We start from the raw sequence: 23,289 nt of genomic DNA, 5'->3' as shown, positions 1-23,289 counted from the left end.
GGATAGGTAAGATGAAAACTAAACATACTATCCCAACATACTGATAATATAAATGATGTGTTTCATAGTAAATTATGTTGTGTTGTGTTGGATATGTGTCAATATTGGACTGAAGAAAACAAACACAATCAAATAAAGATGATTTATTTCCAGTGTTTCTAGAGGGAGGGTGTTGCACCCTTGTTTTTGCTGTACACAGGCGAGATGTTCACTGTCTAGGAAGCAATAGTTTCATGCAGTTTTGAGAGATGAACATTTCTCCCAGTTTCTCCCAGGTTATAAAGTAACCATGCTCATTACTGAACTTGAAAAATACAAAGAAATGAAATATATACATTGAAATATGAACTTAATATTTCAAATTCACTGTGAAAGGAATACAAAATTAAAACAACGTGTGAGGACCCAAAAGACAACTTAAGACTGGAATGCCTTAGAATTGGAAGCTAGGATTTTGCATGGTGTTCCTTTTTCTCAAACAGTAAAATAATCATGTGTTAACACGATACAATTCAGTCATTAAAAGAATACCTTGTCTGTGTTGACAATTGTGGAAAAACATGGCACCCTATCTATTTATGGAAATCAATTCAAAAGAGGCACTTTATCTTCTGTGAAGAATTAAACATGATTCCTAAATATTTAAAAATGTGTACTGTTTTTTTTACAATAATTGTAGTACCAAGCGTAGCATCAGTTCTTCAATACTACCCTTTTATTATTCTTTATTTGATAAAACTGGTAGTTTTACTGCCCCTCAAGCTAAATATCTGGCTGTTATGATGCACTGTAAAAAAATAACTTCCAACGGTACACAGCTCAGAAAGCAGCCTTCAAAAATATGAACATACTTCAAGTACAGAGAAAAAAATATGTACAGGTTGTTTATGACAATTATTGTAACAAGAAACTATGTGTTAGTCGACATAATAAAGAAAAGTACATTCTTCATATCAGTTATAATGGGAAGAATTTAACCGTAATTTCCTTAGAAAACATGTCTTCCTCTTGAAAAGTAGGTGAAGGATTCTTCAGTAATAGTCAAGTTGATGCACTCCAGTCCAGGCTTTCAACATCCCAATGATTAGTGTCCTCTGGCTGACAAAGGGAAATGTTCTTCAACCAGATATCAAGTCCTTCACACAAAACCACCTATGACTGTTACTGTCACAGTCTTCAAAATATTACTCGGGTTTGATCTTAAAGGAGGAAGTGAATTTGTTATGTCTGTTCCAGTATAAAGTCATCAAGTCATTTAAAATGAGATTACACACAAACAAACCGGTTTAACTTTACTCCAGTTCCATTTCTTATGAGCATTTACACATATATGTACAGTAGATATATTTATATATATACTTTGTAAAAAAAAATATTGTGCAGTTACCCTAGTTAGAATACATACATACATACATACATACATACATACATACATACATACACAGTACACCCATTCTCTCTTTCTCAAAAGCACACACCCTTACTGTTTCATAGATACTGATAGAATCGGGAGCGGACAACCTGTGCTCCTAACAGTTTGTGTGGGTGCGCGTCAGCCGCCAGGTTTAGGCTGGCTTTGTTTTTGCCTTGTGGCTCATCTCCATTCACCTGCTCCCCCACCATGGTTGGAGGGCCCGGGGAGGCGGAGGGAGAGGGTCTCTCTGGCGTTGTGCCCTGGGCTTGTGCCCTGTCCCCCTCTGTGACGGCTTTGGATGTGGCGTCCAGGCTGAACTCGGAGCCTCCGGCCCGGCAGCGCTCACGTGCAATCCACTCCCGGATGGAGAAGTCCTGAGAGGAGCACTTGGGTTTGAGGCGGTCCATAGCTGACAGCTCGGCCCCCTGGTCCACTCCGCCCTGCTCCCTCCAGTCGTTAATGACAGCCAGCTCTGCAAAATCCCGCTGCCCCCCCAGCGTGTGCCTCCGCCGGATGTTCTTTTTCTTGCTACGGGCCTCTGGAGAGCGACTTTTTTGGGCGCCCACGCCAAACATGTCGTCCGCGGATGTGCGCAGCCGGAACTTGAGCCTCTCCGTGATCTTGAGGCGCCAGGCGGGCTCAGGGCGCGCGAGCTCTTGACGTTCAGACTCGCTGCGGGAGGAGGAGCTGAGGCTGCCTGTGGACCGCCCCTTCTTCATCACCTCCAGGACACGGGACAGCCGTGTCGACTCTGCCTTGGCCTCACCACTGCCAGCCCCACCTTCTATCGATGACTCACTGTCTGTTTTCTGCCGCATGGACCGTCTCCTGGAAAGAGTGTCACACTCTATTAACCTGTGGGAGGGGAAGAGGCGACGAGGTTCCAGTTTAGGGGTGATGCTCCCATCAGCTGTTGCAACTGGGAGATCAGGCTTTTCCTGCATATGTTCAGTCTGGATCTCCTCTGAGGCAGGCATGGTTTGGATGTTGCCTCCCCCTGTGGCAAACACAGGGAAGTCGCTCTCGCTGTCTGTCTCCATGGGCCGGCCCTCACTGATGAGCTCGCTGCGTTCATCATCCGCCTCGTCACCGCCCTGCACCTCACCGCCCTGACTGAGCGCGCTCGAATCTGCTCCTGTCAGGAAGGTGATGGAGGAGGTTGTGGAGTAGTCGGAGGTGATGGAGCTGACCTCTGCCCCAGCTGATGCCCCAGCCCCGGCACCGGATGCTGACAGGTCAGGAGCGACAACTGACATCCACTTCCTGGGTCGCGTCCTTGGCACAGAAGCTCCAGAGCTCATGGTGCCCAGGTCTGAGGTAGCCTCATCTAGCTGGGATGGGGGTTCTGACAAAGAGGACTTCCCAAGGGGGGCCGTGCGGTAGCTGAGGCTGGGAGAGCCAGAGAGTTTGGGTGAGGGGGAGGGGGCTGGCGAGGGCTGCCTGGGTGGGGTCTTTTCCTTCAAGAAGAAAGAGTTCCTGTGCTCCTTCTTAGATTTGGGAGTAAGCTCCACACCTCTCCCATTCTCCTTCTTCTCCCCAGTCCTTGCCTGTTCTTTTGTGCCAGGGCTGGCACGGGTCTCATGCCCCACATCTGCCTCAAGGCCTTGGTGGTTCTGCTTCTGGCCAGGGAGCTCCTTCTTAAGGAACACTGAGTCCAGGTCATCGTCAGAGCTGCTAGGCTGCGGCTTGTCCTTGGACTTCTTTCGTTTGCGGCTGGCTGCAGCAAAGATTGAGGAGACCAGGAGCTCTCGGCTGCACTGGTCCTTCCCTGACCCCCATGAACCCTGCAGAGGGGAAGAGAGAGGGGGATAGAGAGAGAAAGGAAAAACAAAATAAGTACTTTTACCACAGAAACTCCTAGGCACAAAAAGACACTCTAGAAAACCCCCTCTAACCCCTGCCTGAAGTACTTGGCCAACCCGTACTTCACCTGTTCCTCTGAAAGCGCCACAGACCAAAGGGGTGGACAGAGAGAGGAACATTAGTGACAGGAGGAGAACTGTAACCATGCCAACCTTTCAGCAATAACAAAATCAGCAGCAGCAGCAGCAGCAGACGACACAGCACGGGAAGCCTGATGTTCCGCATGAGCTAATGTGTGTTCAGAACCAAAGCTGAAGGATGCAGCCTGATGATAGCACTGCAGTAATGATAAGCACCAGCTCTGGCTAACAATGCATGGAGTTTCCCCTCAAGTTCTACTATCTATGGGTGCAGCTTTTGATTAATTAATTAAGTTCCCCTTGTCAAAGTTGCATGTCACATTAAAGATGACTGATCTGACTGAGCTGTGAGGCTTGATACAAAGAGGTAAACTACACTGTTATGTGTTTGACATTAAGGACTGTGTTTGGAATGTTGCTTGTTTGTTTTGTCTGTTTGGTATTCATAGACTAAACACAGTCTGGCCTACCATCACACCTTTGGGAATTTGGGCCTTAAAGTATTGATCTAGCCTTGTGACCTGTCCTTTGCTCTGCTCATCTAACTCTTCTTTCCCCACACTACCATTAGGTGGAGAGAGTCGACACAAGGCACACTCACCTTAGATTTAGCAGAGTCACTAGTGGGTGAATCTGTAAGAAAATGGGAGAGGAGAAAGAGACATTTTAGACTGTCCACAGGTTTTACTCATAACAACATTTAGAGGGTAAAAGAAACATCCATGAGAGTGCAATATGTGTGAGCCAGAGAGAAGAGGGGGAAAGAAGAGGAAGAAGAGAGAATCATGAGGCATGAGGATTGAAGACAGTAGCCACGGATGAGACACAGTGTTTGATGGAGAGGCTAGCAGATGACAGGTGAGAGGATGACAGACAGGAGACACAGGACAGGGCGACAGGTCATGCAAAGGTACATACAAATGAGCACTATGTTACACTCAGATCCACATGCACCTGGGTGATGGGGCATTCTTTCCCAAATCTTAAGACACTGAAACATTATGATATAATGTTTATATTGCATATGCTGGACATGTACTGTACTGTAGGACACAAAAGCCACTACAAAGAGGAAACCCAGAGCTTTAGCCCAGCGAGGCCTAAAACCTTTCTATGGCAAAAATACCCAAATCTATCAGGATACTGAGTGCAACTGTGGTAATGAGACGAGGCAGACAGCAGCCCAATTCGACAGATGATATGGAATGTGCCATGCAGAAACAGTCGATCAATTCCCTCTACAGTATGTATTTTACACTGCATATCAAACCAAGTACTAGTATTGCATCAGAAAAGGACTAGCCCAATCTCTTACTTGTTTTTGGGCGAATTGAAATGCTACTGACTGAAAGGAGAACAACTTACAAATATATACACTAATGTACTTCATTAAAGATATATTGGAAAGTAGTAATGACTCCATGGAAATGTAGAGTTAAAGACCTAAGGGAAAGTATAGTCTATAAATGTGTGAAAGTATTGTTTGCTACAATATGTGGCTGAGAGGAAGAGAGCACAGTCTACTTGAGCTGAAGAGGAGATGGGCTGAATGCAATGTAAAGCGGCATGTGCTGCCATGACAACAGTGACATAGTGACGACAAAGATCGACCATGGAACGTACACCAAGAGACTAGAGATGACAGGGGGGTCACAGAGGGGCTAGCTATGAACAGAGAGGACGCTACATGAAAGAGAATGTCAGCAAGGATCCACTGCTGCCCTGTAATTGATCATATTACCTTCAAACAGAATTTGTACTATTTTACTGAATGTTTTATTTAGTTTTCACATAGCCAAGCCCCCCTACACGCCCCTTGGAGACAGATGGTGGCACAGTATGCGAGTGCACATTGACTGGTGAGGTAGAAACCAGGGGACCATACAGTACCATGCTATCTCTCCTGTGGGAAAGCTTGCGAGACAGTGAGGAGAGACAGCGGAGAGCCTTTCAGACAGTAGCATCGGTCTGTGTTAGGTATACTCTGATACAAAACGGAAACCACCGGATGTATACAGTACCATGTAGCCGCTCTGCTTCCCTTTCACGTTTTCTTTGTCAAACGCTTTCATCTGTTTTTTTTTTGTTCTCTCTGTTGAGGAGGTTTCTCGCGCTTACAAGAAACGAGGGTTTCTACAGACTAGGCAGCTACACTGGGGGCAACAATCCTCCTTCTTCCTACAGTTCCAGCTGTCCATCACGGACATTATAGAGTCCATCAGTGACATCATGGTGTGATAGACTCCTCCAACCTGGCCTGTGTCAAGATCATGTATGTGTGAATGCTGGGAAAGCCTTTAGGACACCCGACAGAGCGGCACTAGAGACAGAGGAATCAGAGTTCGTCTTTTGCTTTATTTTTCTCTTTTGTCGTCTTTGGGAAAGAACATGCCGTGTTAGTGCAACAGTAGGCAGGATTAAGAACAGGACAGGGGAGAGAACGCAGAGAAAACCAGACAGCCGAGTGGAATTTGAAATAAAACAGAAACTAAGGGACTGAGGGACGATCAAAGAGATAAACTGAAGAAAATTGGGTAAAAGAACTGTATCAGCCATTAAGGCAATGATATAATCTAAAGAATGGAAACAAAGGGAGAAAAATCTTAAAGAAAACAAAATGTTATGGTCGGACAAACTATTTTGTCCATTCTCTCTTGATAGAAAAGACAAGAATAATTTGCCTTCTCAAACCCACAGGCTTTTTTAGTCATGTTTAGGCATAGACATTTCTATCTCATGGTGCAGCCAATGAAGCAAAGAAGGTTTTCGCTTTGGAAGGAAGCAGCATCATCCATCAACACTCTACATGGGACTTGACAGTTTTAAACACTTGCGTTCTAAGTCAAGGCTTAGGCCTCTCCAATGACACAGTGTTTAGCAATAGAAAAATAGGAAAGGTTGACCCACCGGAGAGTCGGTCTGGTCCAGGGAACACGTTACCTGATACTTCCCCCTGCGAAGCATTCGTGCGGCCGATGTTAGTGAGCAGGTGGTCGATGTTGGGCACAGGCTGAGACTCCACCGCGTTCTCGTGCCGGGCAACAGTCTGAAAGGAATGGTCAAGCAACAGGGTAAAAACTCTTGACACGTAAAACAACAAATACTAACTAGACCTAGATTATAAGGCCAGAAATAGTTTTCTATATCAAAAAAAGCAGACAGACAGAGAGAGAAGGGGTCACATTGAGGGCACATTGATGCCTATACCCACCACTGGCTCCCCGTTGCCTTCCTCCGTGAAAAACCAGTCATACTGGAAGAGAGAAAAGGACGGTTTTAGCTTTGCCTTGGAAAGTAGCATATATACTCATAAACATAACACAAACAAAAGCTACTGGAAAATGTGCTTTTAACTAAAAGCCATGGGCTTTGTTTGGACAGCCATGTTTCAGGAAGTTTGTAGCTATGGTAAAACTCTATAGCCTTTACTCAATTGTTAGGAACACAACTCATCACGTCCTCTCCTCTGTCCTCCACTCACTTCATCCGCAAAAAGCTTTGGAGGAGAATATGTAAGGGGAGGAACCCAGATCTTCTCCTCCAATGCTTTTTCAGTAGGACGTAAGTGCAGGACGGAGGAGAGTCGTGTTTCTAACAAATGAGAAAGGGCTCATGAATAAGGCTGCTGGTAGCTGGGACTCACATGTTGAATGAGCGTCTCCACTATCTTGTACTGGTCAGGCATGTGGGTCACCATGTGGGTCATGTTGTCCTCTGAGGTGCGCACCAGAGTGGGCCCAAACACGATGGCCAGGTTCCTGGGCTCCATCTGACACACAGAGGAAATAGTAAGGAACACACAAACAAACATACACAAACTGTGCATATTACTCACGCTTTAATTACTCAACCCAAGTCAAAATTGAGAGCTGCCACTAGTCCTATAAATAATAATGAAAATAAATAAAACAAATAATTGCCACTAGCTCCAGTATGTTATGTTAATATGAAAATTAAAACACCTTATTTTTCTCTGAGTTTTCAGCCACAGTTTTGAGATGAGCTGAGAGGAACTTGAGTGTCTCGAAATGATGATCTGGCAATTCGTGAAGCTGCAATGAAAAGCAAGACATTAATATAGGGAGGCATGACATTAATATAGGGCGGCATGCAATAAGGCAAATTGAAGATACTAATCTGTAAATGTAAAATAGTGCTGTCATATGAACCCACCAGCCTCTTCAGAACTTTCAGTCTGTCCACTGGGTCCTCTGTTCTGTTGGCTTCTATAAAGTCTCCATATTTCTCTACAGGGAACAAAGGAAATGTATATTCAAACATGAAGATAAAGATCCTGGTTGTATGGAGATACAGTAGATGCCAACAGAATGTCCAATGTCTAGGTTTCCTATATAGCCACTAGATGGCATAGTGACTCCTTACTTCCGTTACTAGGTCTATAGGCTGTTTGGGAGATTCCTTGAAGAGTCTTACCATTAGTGAAGAGTGGCTCTGGAAGCTTGCGGAAGAAGGATTTAAGTAAACTGCTGATCACGTTAAGGTCCCTCCATTTCTATATTAAAGAGGGGAATATAATATCAGAGTTAGAGAAGAAGTAGCCAGAAAGAGAGGAAAGACATAGGTGTAAGAAAGGGAAAAAACATAGAAAGAGTGCAATTAAAGAGCGAGAGTTCGAGAAGTGTGTGTTGTGCTGCTTACATCATCCTGGATGTCGATGTCATTCATGCCTTTGTTGTTGAGTTCCTCTTGCATGTTGGAGATGGCAGCGTTGTTCCCTGGGACTCTGTAGATCCCTGTGTACTCCAAACCTCTCTCCTCCACTAGGTTGCAGCACACCTCCACGATCAGAGGAACAAACTACAACATAAACACACAACAATTGAGCATTGTTTCAGCCCCCCCCCCCCATAGTAGATGAGAAAACTACAACACATACACATGAACTTGAGCCTTCCATCTAACATACACCCAAACAAGACTTCAATAAGACTAACAAACATCAGCTGACACTGCATACAACTCTATCCACAGAGCAAACCATGCTGTATCAGAGATCACTAAGACAGGCAGAAGATAGAGCTGAGTCACCACTAGCATGTATCCCTGACCTATGGGTAACACCATTTCTATCTCAACATTCATGCTGGCACTACTAGCAGCTTGTGAAACAAAGTGAGAAAGACACTTGTGATAAATAATTCAGACAAATACGCATATCAACCTACGTTCCATCGAGGAATATACCAACTACTAAGACGACAGGTACAGTACTGTAGGTTGAATAAAAGAGGAGGAGGAGTGTGTCTGTGAGTCTTACCCTGTTGTTCTGGGCAGGTGGGCAGTCGTCCAGCCTCACTCCAAACGTGACCCCTGGAGATGGTTTCCTCTCAAAGGGCTTCCTCATCAGCCCTTGCATCCCCTTCCTCCATGTCCCCTTGTCCTTGGGTGGGCTGGTGTCATCTAGGAGAACAACACACACACACACACACACACAACCAATGTGAGAGCTGAACACCTACTGTACATCCTATATCTTAAGTAAATAGAGTGAAACTTTCAATCAAAGTAATGCACAAAGATCTCAAAGAAAATGTTCAAATGTTGAGTGTCAGAACAAATGTATCCAAGTGGTTCCCAGGCAGAGGACTTTAGTAAATGATAATAAAACATGAGAATTCCAGAGCACAAAGATAAACCCAAGGAGCCGTACCTTTGTGCGTGTTCTTCCTCTCCTGCTCAGACTTGGGTGAGTGTGGGCTCAGGGCTCTGGTCTCCCCTTTCCCTCCCAGCAACGTCTGTCTGATGCTGAGGGACTGACGTGATGCCTTGGGAGAAGGCTCTGTCTTACTGCCCGTTGGACTGGAGAATACACACATGAACACACAATCAGTTTTGTTGTCAGGTGTCCAATAGGAGCCTTCCACACAAGGATGAATATACAATCACTGAATACTTTATTAGGAACACTATACTAATACTGGGTAGGGCCTCCCTTTGCTCTCAAAACAGCCTCAATTCTTTGTGGCATTGATTCCACAAGATGTTGGAAACATTCCTTTGAGATTCTGGTCCATGATGACATGATTGCATCACGCAGTTCCTGCACATTTTTCAGGTGCACTTTCAAGCTGTGAATCTCCCATTCTACTACATCCCAAAGGTGTTCTATTGGATTCAGATCCGGTGACTGGGAAGGCCACTGAAGAACACTGAACTCATTGTCATGTTCATGAAACCAGTTTGACGACTTTTGCTTTGTGACATGGTGCATTATCATGCTGGAAGTAGCCATTAGAAGATGGGTAAATTGTGGCCATGAAGGGATGCACATGGTCAGCAACAATACTCAAATAGGCTGTGGCATTCAAACGATGATTGATTGGTATTAATGGGCCTAAAGTATGCCAAGAAAACATTCCCCACACCATTACACCACCTCCACCATGAGAAGGTGTACAGGTGTTCCTAATAAAGTGCCCAGTGAGTGTATGTATATACAGTAACCAGGGGCCTGCCCTTCCTGCTTACCTCATCAAGGTGTTGTACTCCTTGATCTTCCGGCTGATGAGGTCTCGACTTGTAAAGGCCGAGTTCTAAAAAAAGAAAGAGGGGTAAGGAAAGGGGGAGGGGGGGAGAAAAGGACAGGAGATGGACAACAGATGATGTTCAATCATCAAATGCAACGGGAGAGTTGGCTCCCCTCCTCTTTAAACCCCATACAATAGTGAAGTCTTTTACATAACCCAGTCCGATCAGGTGTCATAGGTAAAGCCCAAGGAATGCAGTAGTAAAGAAGTAGTGTGGTAAGGTCTCAATGGAGGGGAAATAGGGGCTTGGGTTTCTCTGAGAGGGAAAGATCTGCGGTTTAGTGATACAGATATCTTTATCTTCTATCTATTTTCATCTGAGGAATGGGACTCTACACAATTATTACCATTTCCATTGCAGTGGATTCAGGGGTGACATTCTCCTAGAGGTCTAATAACGTTGTTTGCATACATAAATCTATGCATAATGGGTTTTTATTTTTTTTATTTGTGTGTGTGTGCTCCTTCCTCACCTCCTCATCCAGGTTGCTGTTCTCCTGGATGACTCTGATCCAGGCTAGCATGTCCTCTCTGTCCTCGGCCTGGAACAGGTACTCACAGTCCGACGTGGTCAGACGTAGCACGTTCTTGCGTTTCGTCTCACTGTAGGAGATGTCAATCAGACAGGCCTTGATGCTGATTGGCTGGGGCTCGTCCTCGACCTGGGAGTTGGCATGGGCCTGCCCCTCCTTTTTGTCCTTATATAGGCAGAGGGAGTGGCCTCGTAACACTGCATACATCGTTTTCCAGGGGCGCATCCCTCCAACACGCTAAAGAGAGAGAGAGAAACACATTTATGGTCGACACAGAATGAGAGAAATATCCCATGAGGGCTACAGCCAGAGAGATTGAGGTAAGATGTCATGAGGGGTACAGCCAGAGAGATTGAGGTAAGATGTCATGAGGAAGGAGGAAGTAGGGAGACAGAGAAATGTTCCTTTGTATCCCCCCCTCAGAAAGAAGCTTTCTTATAAATGACAGTATCAAGCATAACAGATCCCAACTCATTCAGAGAGCCAGATCCATGCTGCAACTCCTCCAACATTTTGTTTTATGGCATTAAGAGTAAACTGTGTGAGTGAAGTCCAGCACACATGACAACCTCAAACACATTTAGGTGAAAGGCAAACTGGTCTGACGACAGTCCTGTAACTAAATATGTAGGCATACAGATGAACAGAGAGGCCCTAACCCACTACTCTATGAACCATGTCAGTGGGGATACAATGCCTTGACCCCTGCGTGTAAGTGTGTCTGTTTTAATGGATACATGTGTGTATTTACCAGAGGGGTGTATGGGACTGTGTGTGTAGACACCTCAGTACACACCTTGCTCTTGTCTGTGTTGAGCTGCCGGAAGTGGAGCAAGCCCTCCTTGGTAGCATCGCTGAAGACGTCTGATGATGAATCCCTCCTGGATCCAGAATCTTCCGAGGACCTGTCCACAGCCTTTAACACACACATACACACCAGTTAAGCCCTACTACACACAACACAGTTAAGTCTACAGCTCCACACTCAAAGGACACACAAAGATGGCCTGGATCCAAACTAGGCCTAAAATATATCTTTATTTGTTTGGTTTTACAGTCACACTTGTTTTCCATTATACAGCCACTAAGGACCAACATCAATGCCAGCCTTTTAGAGGAGTACCTCTTATCTTAAGGGTGTGAACCAATTGATTTGCCAAAACTTCTGGGCAGGAAATGCAAATAACCTAGACGTTGTACTGTATACTCAGATAGGCACACCTCCATTTAGGGGAAAGGCAACCCAAGGGTTTGTCCCTGACCTTTTTAAATATTGGTTGATACTGATAATGTTACTAAGGGTTTTGGTCACACTTACCTTCCTAAGACCTTTCAGACCAGGTATTTGTGTGATGGACCTCCTACTTGGAACAGAGAAACAGGGAAGTAAAATTAGACATTAGACTTCATATGACAAATATTCTGATGTCCAAAACAAATATCTGGATGAGAGGTGTCTGACAAAATAATTGCAATGTAAAAATGTCAACCTCTAGTTGAACAAAACAAGACAAATAATGATTGCATGTAGCAATAGATGACTTTGTAGTGTCTGCTCTATTCCACTGAGGAGAACTCACCCTCTGCCTTCTTCCCTGTAGTTATCCAGGCCCTCATCATAGGACTTAGACCGCTCCGTTTTGGTACAAGAGTCTGACTCAAGAATTGTGAGCCGAAGAGAATCTGTCAAATGAAGACCACAAACATATAATAAAAACATAGAAAAATCCATATAAGGACTAACAAATAGGAATATTCCTAGACATTGTTCTAGGCTGTAAGTGCTCCCAACATCTTTGTGAATATAGCGTATAACCTACACTTTTTATGGAAATAAGGGAGTAACCTTACCTTGGTCATGTGACAGCTGTCGTCGAATGAGAGGAGACGGAGAGGGGGGGCTAGGCGGGATGATGGTGGTGATGATTGGAGTTACAGATATTACAGCTGAGGCGGGAATGTGCGTGGTGTCATGATCGATGCTTGGACTTGATGGTTCATCTGGAGAAGACACAGACAGAGGCCCAAAGTCAACCACTAAATAGCAGGATAGAAGGAGAGTGCACAGATACTATGACAGAATGGTACCTCTCAAATCAACAAGGTACAAAGTCAGGGAAATCATTTATGGTGGGCCAATTTGCCTCTGAACATCATCTCTACTTGACTGCAATTCAATAAGCAAAAATCTAGGGCTGTATGCTATCTCTGCTTGACACACCCATTCATATACTGTAGTTACAGACAGCAATAAAACGCAAATGCCATGATGAATGGGACCTGCAGCTAAACAAACAGCTAGTCTGGTATTCTAGACAGAGGCACAGACAGAATCGGTCCATAGAATTGCTACTAGAGAGATAACCCAGTCCACACCTTTCACAATCAACAAACGCATACACACTAGGACAGAAAGTGAGCTGATATTGCATCTTCATCACCAGACATGACTGTGTCACCAGGTCTGATATTAACAAGACAGCCTTGAAAGCAAATGTTGGACAGAATTTGGGAGTCTGCCCAGTCGCCATGTCACCCAATACAGTGACTAACTGTCTGACAATGATATGGAGCTAGTACGCCACTTCTTATGCAACATGCAGTAGAATTAAAAACTCATGTTCAATATTAAATTGAGAATGTTGGGATCCAAGATGGTGAGCAGAAATGTTTACAAGTCAAAAACGGTATGATCAGAACCTAAACAGTTAAAGAAAATGTTCTATTTCTAATCTTAAAACAATGTCTATAATTACTTCGTGTTCAGATCTTAATCTTAAGTATTTCCTCTTATACAAAGGTAAAGTATGTGTAACTGTTGTAACACTTTCTGTTTGAACTGTTCTAAGCTGCATCTCGGACCAAAGCAATCCTTAAGATTACATTATTTGTGCCTAAGCAAAACATTTCACATTCAATGGCACAAATTAATATGAAACATCTGACCTGGTTTTTATACCGCACAGATTGCTGCTGCAGTGAAATTCCCCCTTTTTTCAATACAACTTCACAGATTCTTCCCATGATGCCAAAAGCCCAATTTCTGCTAATAAGGGCAGATGTTGCTTAATTCATTAGTTTCTGTGTCCCACAAACAGTTTTTGTGAAAACCACAAGAAACAATGATGGTTGAACATGAACAATTTCAATTTGTCATGTTTCAACAATGTCAAGCCATTGAGATGGGTGTCAAAGTACCCATAATAGTCCAGAGGTGTGTTTTCCTAAAGCTTTGTAGCACCAAGGTATTCCTCCATAGTCTACAATGGATTTAAGATTATCTAGGACAATGTCGCTTACAGAAACTTACCCTAGAGAAATAGAGTTTTCCAAAAGTCAGTGAGAGTGCAAACTTGGTTCAGCAAACAGTAGTATTTTGACCGTTGCTATTATCTGCATCTCATATAAATATCCCATGATAAAGGAGGGTAACTATGGAATGGTAAAGCTTGTGTTCCCACTTATATCCATGATGAGAAATTACTCATTGTAATGCTAATGAGTGTGTAAGGGCCACCAGTTAAACATCCTTGGCTGGTGTCCATATACACAGATAAATGCATCATAGGCATTGAAATAATTGACTTCCATTAAAATGATGCACTGTCATAGAACTTTCCATTCAAATGTAGACATGCTGAACGATGCCTGCTACACAGGGCAGATTAGAGCTAAAGAGGCATTGTGAAATTAGGGTTTGGATGAGCGTCTGTGTGTATATGCACGTACAAGCATGTGAGAAAAATCTGTGTGTGTGTGTGTGTGTGTGTGTGTGTGTGTGCGTGTGTGTGTGTGTGTGTGCGTGTGCGTGAGTAAGAGGATATGATTAACCCCTGTGGGTTCTACTGGCATCTCTAAGAGCTGCCCTCATTGCCAGATGATGACCTATCATTCAGGTCACAGGATAGGTCTAGTTCAAGCTTGTTCTGCCTTTTCAGTGAAAACGTTGGCAGAGACATGTGCAACAGACAAAAAGCCTCTTCAAAATGTAGGTTGATTTGAGTTTGTTTCTTATTTGTTTTTACAGACGATCGTAAAAAGTCAGACAAAAGCTAATAAATTCAAAATTGCATTCCAATCTGACAGCTGAAAAGTGCGATCCTAATTGGGAACCCATAACATTCTCCTTCAACAACCACAAAATTCATTCAAATTCATTCAAAACATATTTGCTCTAAGAAAACACAGGCTGGAACACGAGTTACATGTATGTGCTGTTCCTACAGTTTGTTCTGTACCATATCCTAGTCCAAAATGTCTGTCAGATACACAATGTACTGTACAGCAGTTGTTTGATGTATTTTCTGAATGGTATTGTATGATGAAATCCAATTGAAGGAGGTCGCCGTTGGAATTTTTTCTTATTTGTTATGTCACAGCCCATTAGGAGAGTGCTCCTCTCAGGTTTCCCTAGCTGGGGGATAAATTAGACATTTCCAGAAAAGTAGGGGTGTGTGTGTGTGTGTGCGTGTGTGTGTGTGTGTGTGTGTGTGTGTGTGTGTGTGTGTGTGTGTGTGTGTGTGTGTGTGTGCGTGTGTGTGCGTGTGCGTGTGCGTGTGCATGCTATGTTAGGAGACAAGGGATAGTCATGCGTGCATGCTGGTTGAAGCAAATAGCTCAAGCAGGCGTGTGTGTGTGTGTGTGTGTGTGTGTGTGTGTGTGTGTGTGTGTGTGTGTCTAACCTATTCAGATGCCAGGAGGTGAATCTGTCACAGTTCCCTGCAGCGCAATGTCACATTATCCTGTGCCTGTCATGTTGAGCCCAAATGGCCATGAGTGTTCCAGCTTAGAGTGACACTCTCCACAGGTCTCCTTCAATTTAACAATCAAATAGACATGCTATTGTACTGTAACTGTTGCAATGAGTTATGTGTACACTTTAGTAACATCTACAAGTGAATGGCCTACATTTGTGCTAATGCATTTATTCATACTGAGCAAACAATAACTGTGCTTTTTTTGTTAGTTTTGATGTCTAAACTACATCCGGGATATAACTATAACTCTAAATGTCATTGCCCTGTCATGGTCCCGCATTAAGACATAGCCTACCTTTTAACAACAGCAGCACTGTTTAGACAGCCAATAAACCAAGTCGTTATGGGTCAATTACCTTTATCAATATGTAGATTGGTGATTATAAACTATCCAAATTCTGACTGGACTTCACTGCGCCTTCAAGTGAGCAATTCATATGTGGCCGAGAAAATGACATAAGGATAGACAGACAGGGACAGATAACAATACCATTACAACTATAATCTAGTTCCTATCACACTCTGGTCATTTATGGTGAGATTGGTGACCAAGCCATATGAAACCATGTCAATACTGATAGACAATGGCAGGGAAAGTAGATCACAAGAAAACAAAAAGCTCTTTTCAAAATCATCTGTTGCAACAAGGAGCAAATAGGTCTTGTACTTAAAACTAATGAGTTATCTATCCAAGTGAATCAACAATGCCCTTTAATGTCATCACTGGGATCAATGTCATATTAATGAGAACACATAATGGACTTAAACACACATAATATCTGTTGATACTGAGATGCACTGAACAGTGCAGCAGGTTGCTCTGCCATAAGGCCTTTTCCTGCATGACAGATTCCACCTGGTAAGACTTGGGGGCAGAAACAGATACTGTATATTGTACTGTAACAGTTCTCTAATTCAAGCAGCAGCTAGCCAGCTACTGTACATTTGCCAAAATACACGTCATGCTCTCAGAGGCACATTAAGCAAAAACACATCCACATACACCAGAGTACACAGCACAGAAAACACACGCGCACGCACGCACGCATGCACACACACACACACACACACGTTAACCAGATCAGCGGGAACTCCCAATACCAGGGACTTTATAGTTTAGAACAGAAATCCCCTCTAACCTCATGGAATTATTACAGTTTACACAAGAGTGCATTTATCAGCTGGGTGACATCTTCTATCAAATGCGCCACACTGTAGTCACTGGGTTGAGGGCTCATATAGCAGAATGCTATACATATGCTTCAACCACAGACACACACAGACACACACTACATGCTGTGCCATCCCTTCCAAGAGCTCTCCTTCTCTCTGAGCAGTTGCCATGGTAACAGGCGAGTGAAACGAGAAAGAGAGAGAGAGAGCGAGGTAGAGAGAGACAGAGAGACAGAGAGACAGAGAGACAGACTGCAGAGAGGGATGATATCTACATGTAGCCGCCTCTTACCGATGAAGGGGATGGAGTCCAGCGAGTCATCCAGGTTGCTGGAGCAGGAGGCATTGCGCTGTTCTCCCAGCCTCCTCATGTGCATCTCCCGCCGGGAGTCGTCCAGCCAGCACCTCCCTCCTCCTCCTCCCTCCGCCTTGGCCCCTGGTGGCGGTGGCGGTGAAACGGCCGTCGTCTCTCCTCCCTCGTGGTCGTTGACGGCCAGGATGTAAGACGGGTGCCGTATGGGCTGGGGTCCTAATGACTTGTCCCTCCTCAGCACCACGACTGTAGCATCAAGCCCCTCCACGCCCTCCGCCAGCCTCCCGTTCCGCACGGGGAGGCCACTCTCTTTGACCTTTGACCTGAGGGTCATAGCTCCGTTAGTGGTGGAGGTGGAGGGGGTGGTAGACGAGGAGGAGGAGACAGCCCCGCCCTGCTGCTGCTGCTGTTGTTGTTGTCTCTGTAGAGGGGATTTAAGGGGGCTGGAGAGGGAGGAGGACCGTACGCCGAGCCCCGCCTCCTGCAGGCTGTCGGCCCGCGCCCGGAGCTGCAGGTGCTGCAGGGGCGAGGCATAACCCAGGTGGTTGCCCATGGAGACGGCTCTTTGGTCTTTGAGCTGAATGTTGCTGTTAACGGGGGCGTGAGCAGCAGACAATAAGGCAGGTAGGGGGTCCGCGGAGGAGTTTTTAACAGGCAGCCGCGACCGCCTACTCATAGGGGACAGGGATACGTGTGCGAGGTTGTCTGTCCTCGAGGGTAACAGTGGGTCCGTCGTACCTTTAGTGAACACAGGGGAGACCATGGGTACCCCTCGCACCTCTGGGTCAAGCCCAGCCATGGTCCTGTGAGGCTGGGGTAGCCCCCTCAGTCCTGCCCCCTGTCTGCTGGCTCTAGCCTCCTCTCCTCGGTACAGCAGAAGCCTGTCCTCCAGCACTGCCCTGCTGTACTCCCCCCTCTCCCCAGACACCACCCCCAGCCCTGGGTCCCCCTGCCCTCGGCCCAGGTAGTCACAGGAGCGCGCCCGTGGCTTAGGCACCCCCATTGGGGTGGAGGAGGGCAGGGTATCCTGGGAGGCACTCCTTGGCCAGTCCTGGGGGACACCCGTCCTCTCAGGCTCTGAGCCTAGCCTCTCCTGAGAGGCGCTGCGTAGCGGGGTCACCACGGGAAGACCCTGGTAGGAAACCCCTCGGTCGTGCGATGTGCTCCTCCGTCTGACCTGTGAATCCACTGACAAGCTTCGCTGTGTGATGGGAGGAGCAGGGGGAGGGGAAGGGGTGGCCTGCTGGGCGTAGGCGGCGTTGGGGTTGGCGGCTGCCCGCAGGCTGTCCAGGCGCTCCTGGATGGTGCGGCAGCCATAGGTGTGTAGGCGTTTGGCGTCGATGTAGTCCTTGTAGGTGGTGTAGTTGCGCCAATCGATGTTCTGGTGGGGGGAGGTGGAGCCGGTGGCAGGGGGGGAGGGCGAGTAGTGGTTGGGCGAGGCGGGGGGAAAGACGTTGCCCGCCGCGGTGAGTGGGGGTCGTAAGGAGGAGGTGGGGTGTGTGTCGGGGTAGATCTGGCCAGGTCGTGGCCCTGAAGGGAAAACTGAGGGTTCTGTGGGTCGGGTGGGGGTGGTGAACTGAAGCTGTGGACCCCCAGGTGAAATGGGGGCCATGAGGGGTCTGGGTCTGTTGCCTGTGGCTGGGTCTGGGGGGCTAATGCTGCTGCAGTACCGGTTCTCCTCTGTCCTGTGGCTGGGGCTGGCCCGAGCTGTGCAGGACCCCTGCTCCACCACCGGGTCGGGAGGGGGGACCACCACTGTCCTCACACTCTCGTTACACACACACACCACTGTCTGGGTCTTGGGGGCCTGCGGGGGAGGAGGGGACGGGGGGACAGGGATCTCCAGGCGGTAGGGTATGTCTAGGTGACCCGGGGTGGACCCCCCTCCCCTTCTCCCTGCTCCCTGGCCTGCTGACCCACGGTGGGTCTCTGCGGTGGGGGATGAGTCTGTGGCGGCCTGGGCCATCCCCGCAGCTTTAGGCTCTATCCGAGGGTAGCATATGGGAGGTGGCTCTGGGATGTTCCGGGCGTTTCCGCTGTACGCCTCGTTTCCTTTGAGGTATGCATCTTGGGAATAAGCCTGCAAGAGATTATGGGGCATTATGTCACTTCAACTGAATGAGAGGACAGGGAGCAGAAAATAGGCCACATACTGTAAAGTCTCAGAGAACACAACCTCAGGTAACAAATGTGGTCTTCTCTCAAAATGATAAAGACATTACAACATATGGAAAGGTTTTCTCACAACATATACTGTGTAAAGAATTGAGCCTGCAATGGCATTGCTGCAGACTGAACCAATCCTCTGGGTATTGGGTTGGCCGTTTGCCACGGCCACCGTAAAAACACAGCTGAACTACAGTTCAGTACTAGATAGGGGCAGAGGAATTGTGTATCCATGCAGAAACAGACCCTGATACATCATAGCTATCCAGCCATGACACAAGGTTATCACTACAGCAAACATACAGCACTGTAACTGAATTTCACAACACAGTAATTAACGGATGGGCAAGCGAGCAAACTGACAGCTTATATGTAATAAAAAAAATAACCAACGCTTACGCCACAAAAAAAGGATAACGCAATAATAATCTCTAAACCAAAGTAAACAAGCCCTTCCCTCCCCCAGCGAGGCTTGAATCCTCTAGTCAAGATTGTACAGGTGAGAATGGATGGATCCGGTACTGGAAAAGCAACAGATGTGTGAGAGAATAATGAAGGGAGGGAGAGAGAGAAAAAACACGAGGGCACTCTGCCCAGAATAAAGCCTAGTGACCCGGGAGTAGGGGGTTTCAGCAGCAGAGGGCCACGGCTTACCCACCTTTGGTCCAGGAGAGTGAGCCCTGAGGCACGAAGACAGGGGGAATGGGAGACGCCGATGATGACTCCCTTTGGAGGCTAATGCCACCTCTGTGAGCATGGCTCCTCACACTATCACGCTAATGCTAACAGTCAATTTTCCAAAAGAAAAAAAGCTCAAAAAATGCTCACTGCAGAAGTTCATTTACTTTACAGGTATGTCCAGAATAGCTATCTACTAAAATGTTTTTAGAGCACTAAGAACTAGGTCCAGTATTTGATGTACGTCTCCATTCTCCAAGTGTGAGTGCTCTGAGAGGAATCAAAGCGAGAGCGAGAGCGAGTCCTTTAATCGATGGAGTTCTACCTGTGGTGTCGGCTTACGTTTGTACTTAAACTCCTGCACGCTCGCTGCTGCTCAGCCCCTCCCTCTAGATTTGCATAAGTCATGTTGTAAAAATATTAGTCACTCAAAAGTCTGAGGAACTTCCTTGTTGGAACAGGGGAGGTGGAGGTGAGAGGGGGAAACTAAAGCACTTGACTAACAAATACAATACTCAAGGGAAGGTGGAAAACACATTTGAAGGTGTCGAACATTACAACATATTTAGCATTTTTACACATCTTTACACAGACGCAAAACAAGATCGTAAACAACACTCACAAATAAGAGGAAATGACAAAACAAAAAATTAAAACGAGGGGGTTAGTCTCAGTTTCCCGCCTTACCAGAGCAGTGATATCCCTGGAAAACTGCAGCCGACAGGTTAGAGGCAGGCAAGAAGGAGAGAAGGAGAAAAAGAAGAGAAGTAAAAAGAAAACAGAGGCAAACAGAATGCTGCTGCTGGAGGCTGTATACACAGTACAGTACTTCTGTCACTTCAGCAGCAAATGGCTAAAAATACACTCTGCTGTGTGAAGAACTGAGTAAGGCAGTAGGCAGGAAGGACAGAGGAGAGAGGAGAAGAAGAAGAGGAGGACGAGGAGCAGGACAGTCACGTTAGTGCTGCCACCTGCTTGCCCATCTTGTCCATCTTTGACCTAGGTACAGGTTGAGGTGCCACCTTGGCTATGGCAGCAGTCATGCCCATTGGCTCCCCTCAACCCGTCCCGATCACACTGAGCTCCAGATCCCTGACTGCTCCGCTGTCACTCCCTCTGCACCGCTCCCTCACACTCCCATTCTACACACTCAGCAGCTCTCTCTCTCTCTCTCTCTCTCTAGCTCACTCACCTGCTCATTGTCACTCTCCAGTCTCCACCTCTCTGTCCTATTTTCTCACACTGTATGTATCTCTTACCCTCTCTCTCCCTGTCTCTCTCTGTCTCTCTCTCAGAGCCATTCAGATGGCAAGAGCAGCTGCTTGATTATACATTCAGTTCTAGCAGAGGAGCAACCTTGCCTTGCCTCATCCCTCTCTCTCTTCCTCCCTCCCTCCCTCCCTCCCTCCCTCCCTCCCTCCCTCTTCCCTGCAAGCCTGCCATCACTGTAAACAACATGCTGAGGGGCGGTCAGCTGACTGCAGCTGTTCTCTCTCCGGTAGTGAGTGGTTGAGTGAATCCACACTCACACCCACATGTACACACCCACACACAAACACATACGTACACACACACACACACACACACACACACCCGCAAGCCCCTGCAGCATGCCTCCTGTCTCAGCCATAGATATTACGGGGACCTCCTCAGCATTCCTCTATCCATCCCTCCATCCCTCTATGAATACATCTGTTTCCAACCTCTGCACTGATGATGTCATGTCACATAGATACACGTCTATAGATACACTCACTCCATGTGTCTTCTATCAGTGGAGAGTATATTTGTTGGTTTCAGAAAGCTATTGTTTTGTCTTGCCCTTTCCTTCACGCACCACTGCTGCTGCAAATGCACACTCGTGAGAGATATTAGGGGCACAAAATGCACACTCTGCCTGTCTATGTGTAAACACACAGTAGAGAGGCATTAGAGAACATCAGTCCAAATTGGCATTCAGAGTTTTCAGATGACAGTATAGTGCTGTATTTTAATGTATCTATGTGTGTCTTGGGGGGGATTCCCTAAAATAGAAAATGGACAATAAAGCAACCTTTCAAAAGAAAATAGACAATGAAGTAATATTTTCAAGCTATTAAGCATTTGCACCAGTGTAAAGAGTGTGCCTCATTTGGAAAGGGAAATGTACTGTAACACCAAACGTTTAAAGCCTAAACAACCATCATCACACATTTTTTTAAATTACATTTTACGTTTAATTTCCTCAGAAACAAAAACAAGTGCAAACTCTGGCTGATGGTACTTTACAGTAAATGTCTCTTCAAAAAACATATTTGGAAACGTTGCTGTGATAATTATGGGACTTTTGATTCACTCCGTAGCGCTAACTGCTGCGTAGGACCCTTCATGCCTTCATCAGACGCTCAGACGCATTCCTAAACGCCAAAGGCAAGTTTCAGAGGCTTTGGCAAGTGGTGGCCTAGCTATCTAGCTATGTGTGGTATTCAGCATTGAGCTAGGCTGTGAGGCTGAGTCACAGTGTGTGTGTGTGTGTGTGGTGGCGTTATTATGGTCTGCTGGGCCCTGGACCCTGACGGGTGCCGTTGGTTAGCTGTGTGGATCACTGAGCTCATCGGGGGTGGGGGGGAGTGTGTTTGTGTGTGTGTGTGTGTGTGTGTGTGTGTGTGTGTGTGTTTGGAGGGGGGGGGCACCCCCTGTGGAAGAGAGCTACGGTCCTCGCTATCTCTGTTCTCTCTGTCTTTGCTTTCCACATCACTGACCCCATCCCTTCACTTTTACTCCACACTGCTGTCCATCTTGGGTGCCTCCGCTTGCTCACCCATCTTCATGTCTCTTCATGTCTCTTAACTCTCTGTCTCTATCTGTCTCTCTCTCATGCCCGCACCCAATACTCTTCACCTGTCAACAGCCCACTACCACTAGCCAGTAATCCATGAGAAAAGGAGATTTTGGTTCAGTCAAGGAGGAGTGCATTAGTGCCTAATGTACAAAACAAAGCTGGGGGATGTTAGAGCACTGTTCAAAGGATGATTATAACCTTATGTACACTGGGCAGCACTGGGATATATTAGTATAGATAGTGTCTTCTGAGAAAGAACTTATCTGAACCACATATACCCCACGCTGGGACTTCACACAGTGAAAAAAATACATAATTATATACAATGAATGACTTGCACTTACCAACTGCAAAATGTCTTCATCCTTTGGCATCACACAGAGTTCCAAAGAGGTGTCACTGCGAGAGGCAGAAGGAGAAAGAGAGACTTCAGCTTAATCTGGGCTCCACCAATATTGCACAACACAGTTCAACTGAGTTGCCATTTTCCAAAGCAAGATATTGTTGATAACTTGCTTTGGAAAAGAAACATGTGGAATTTGAAGAACTCTCTATGACTCCATTTCAAGTTCCCAGGAACTGGTGAAAACGTTTAGTAGAAATGATAACAATTACAACAGTTACAAATAAGGAATGGTCAGAATTACAGTAACACTCAACTGCAATTATTCCACAGAAACAGGGAAGAATAATAATCCTATATTTATAATAATCCTATTTTTACGAGAATATGTGATAACTAAAACACAACGTACTTCCTGGTAGGTCGTTCAAGTTTCTAATCTTCGTAATGCTTATTATAACAATTCTTATAGTGCATTATAACATGCTCTTAGTTAAGTGTTTCTGCGTATTCTTTCCTTATGAGTGTGAGAGATGTAGGAGAGAGAGTCCAACAGTCCCTTACCTGTTCTGGATCAAGGCTATCACTTGGGAGTACGTC

General features: G+C 45.9%; 1 protein-coding gene across 1 annotated transcript; it reads right to left on the bottom strand.

Annotated features, from left to right (window-relative positions):
* Positions 1-134: 134 nt before the first annotated feature.
* Positions 135-22,742, bottom strand: arhgap21a (Rho GTPase activating protein 21a). The gene is made up of 19 exons (XM_083677455.1): positions 22,691-22,742; positions 16,661-18,761; positions 12,290-12,439; positions 12,019-12,121; positions 11,757-11,799; positions 11,235-11,354; positions 10,379-10,675; positions 9,847-9,911; positions 9,029-9,177; positions 8,636-8,778; positions 8,017-8,175; positions 7,792-7,870; positions 7,531-7,604; positions 7,320-7,409; positions 7,001-7,126; positions 6,569-6,610; positions 6,298-6,403; positions 3,959-3,990; positions 135-3,198 (listed from the first exon to the last, which is right to left on the bottom strand). The coding sequence occupies exons 1-19, from the start codon at positions 22,718-22,720 to the stop codon at positions 1,489-1,491; spliced, it is 5,619 nt and encodes a 1,872-aa protein (XP_083533581.1). The 5' UTR covers positions 22,721-22,742; the 3' UTR covers positions 135-1,488.
* Between the last annotated feature and the right edge of the window lie 547 nt (positions 22,743-23,289).

Source organism: Argentina silus, assembly GCF_951799395.1.
Source record: "Argentina silus genome assembly, chromosome: 1".
NCBI classification, from domain to species: Eukaryota; Metazoa; Chordata; class Actinopteri; order Argentiniformes; family Argentinidae; genus Argentina; species Argentina silus.
Note: the sequence above shows the minus strand (reverse complement) of the source record. Positions and strands in the feature narration are given on the sequence as shown.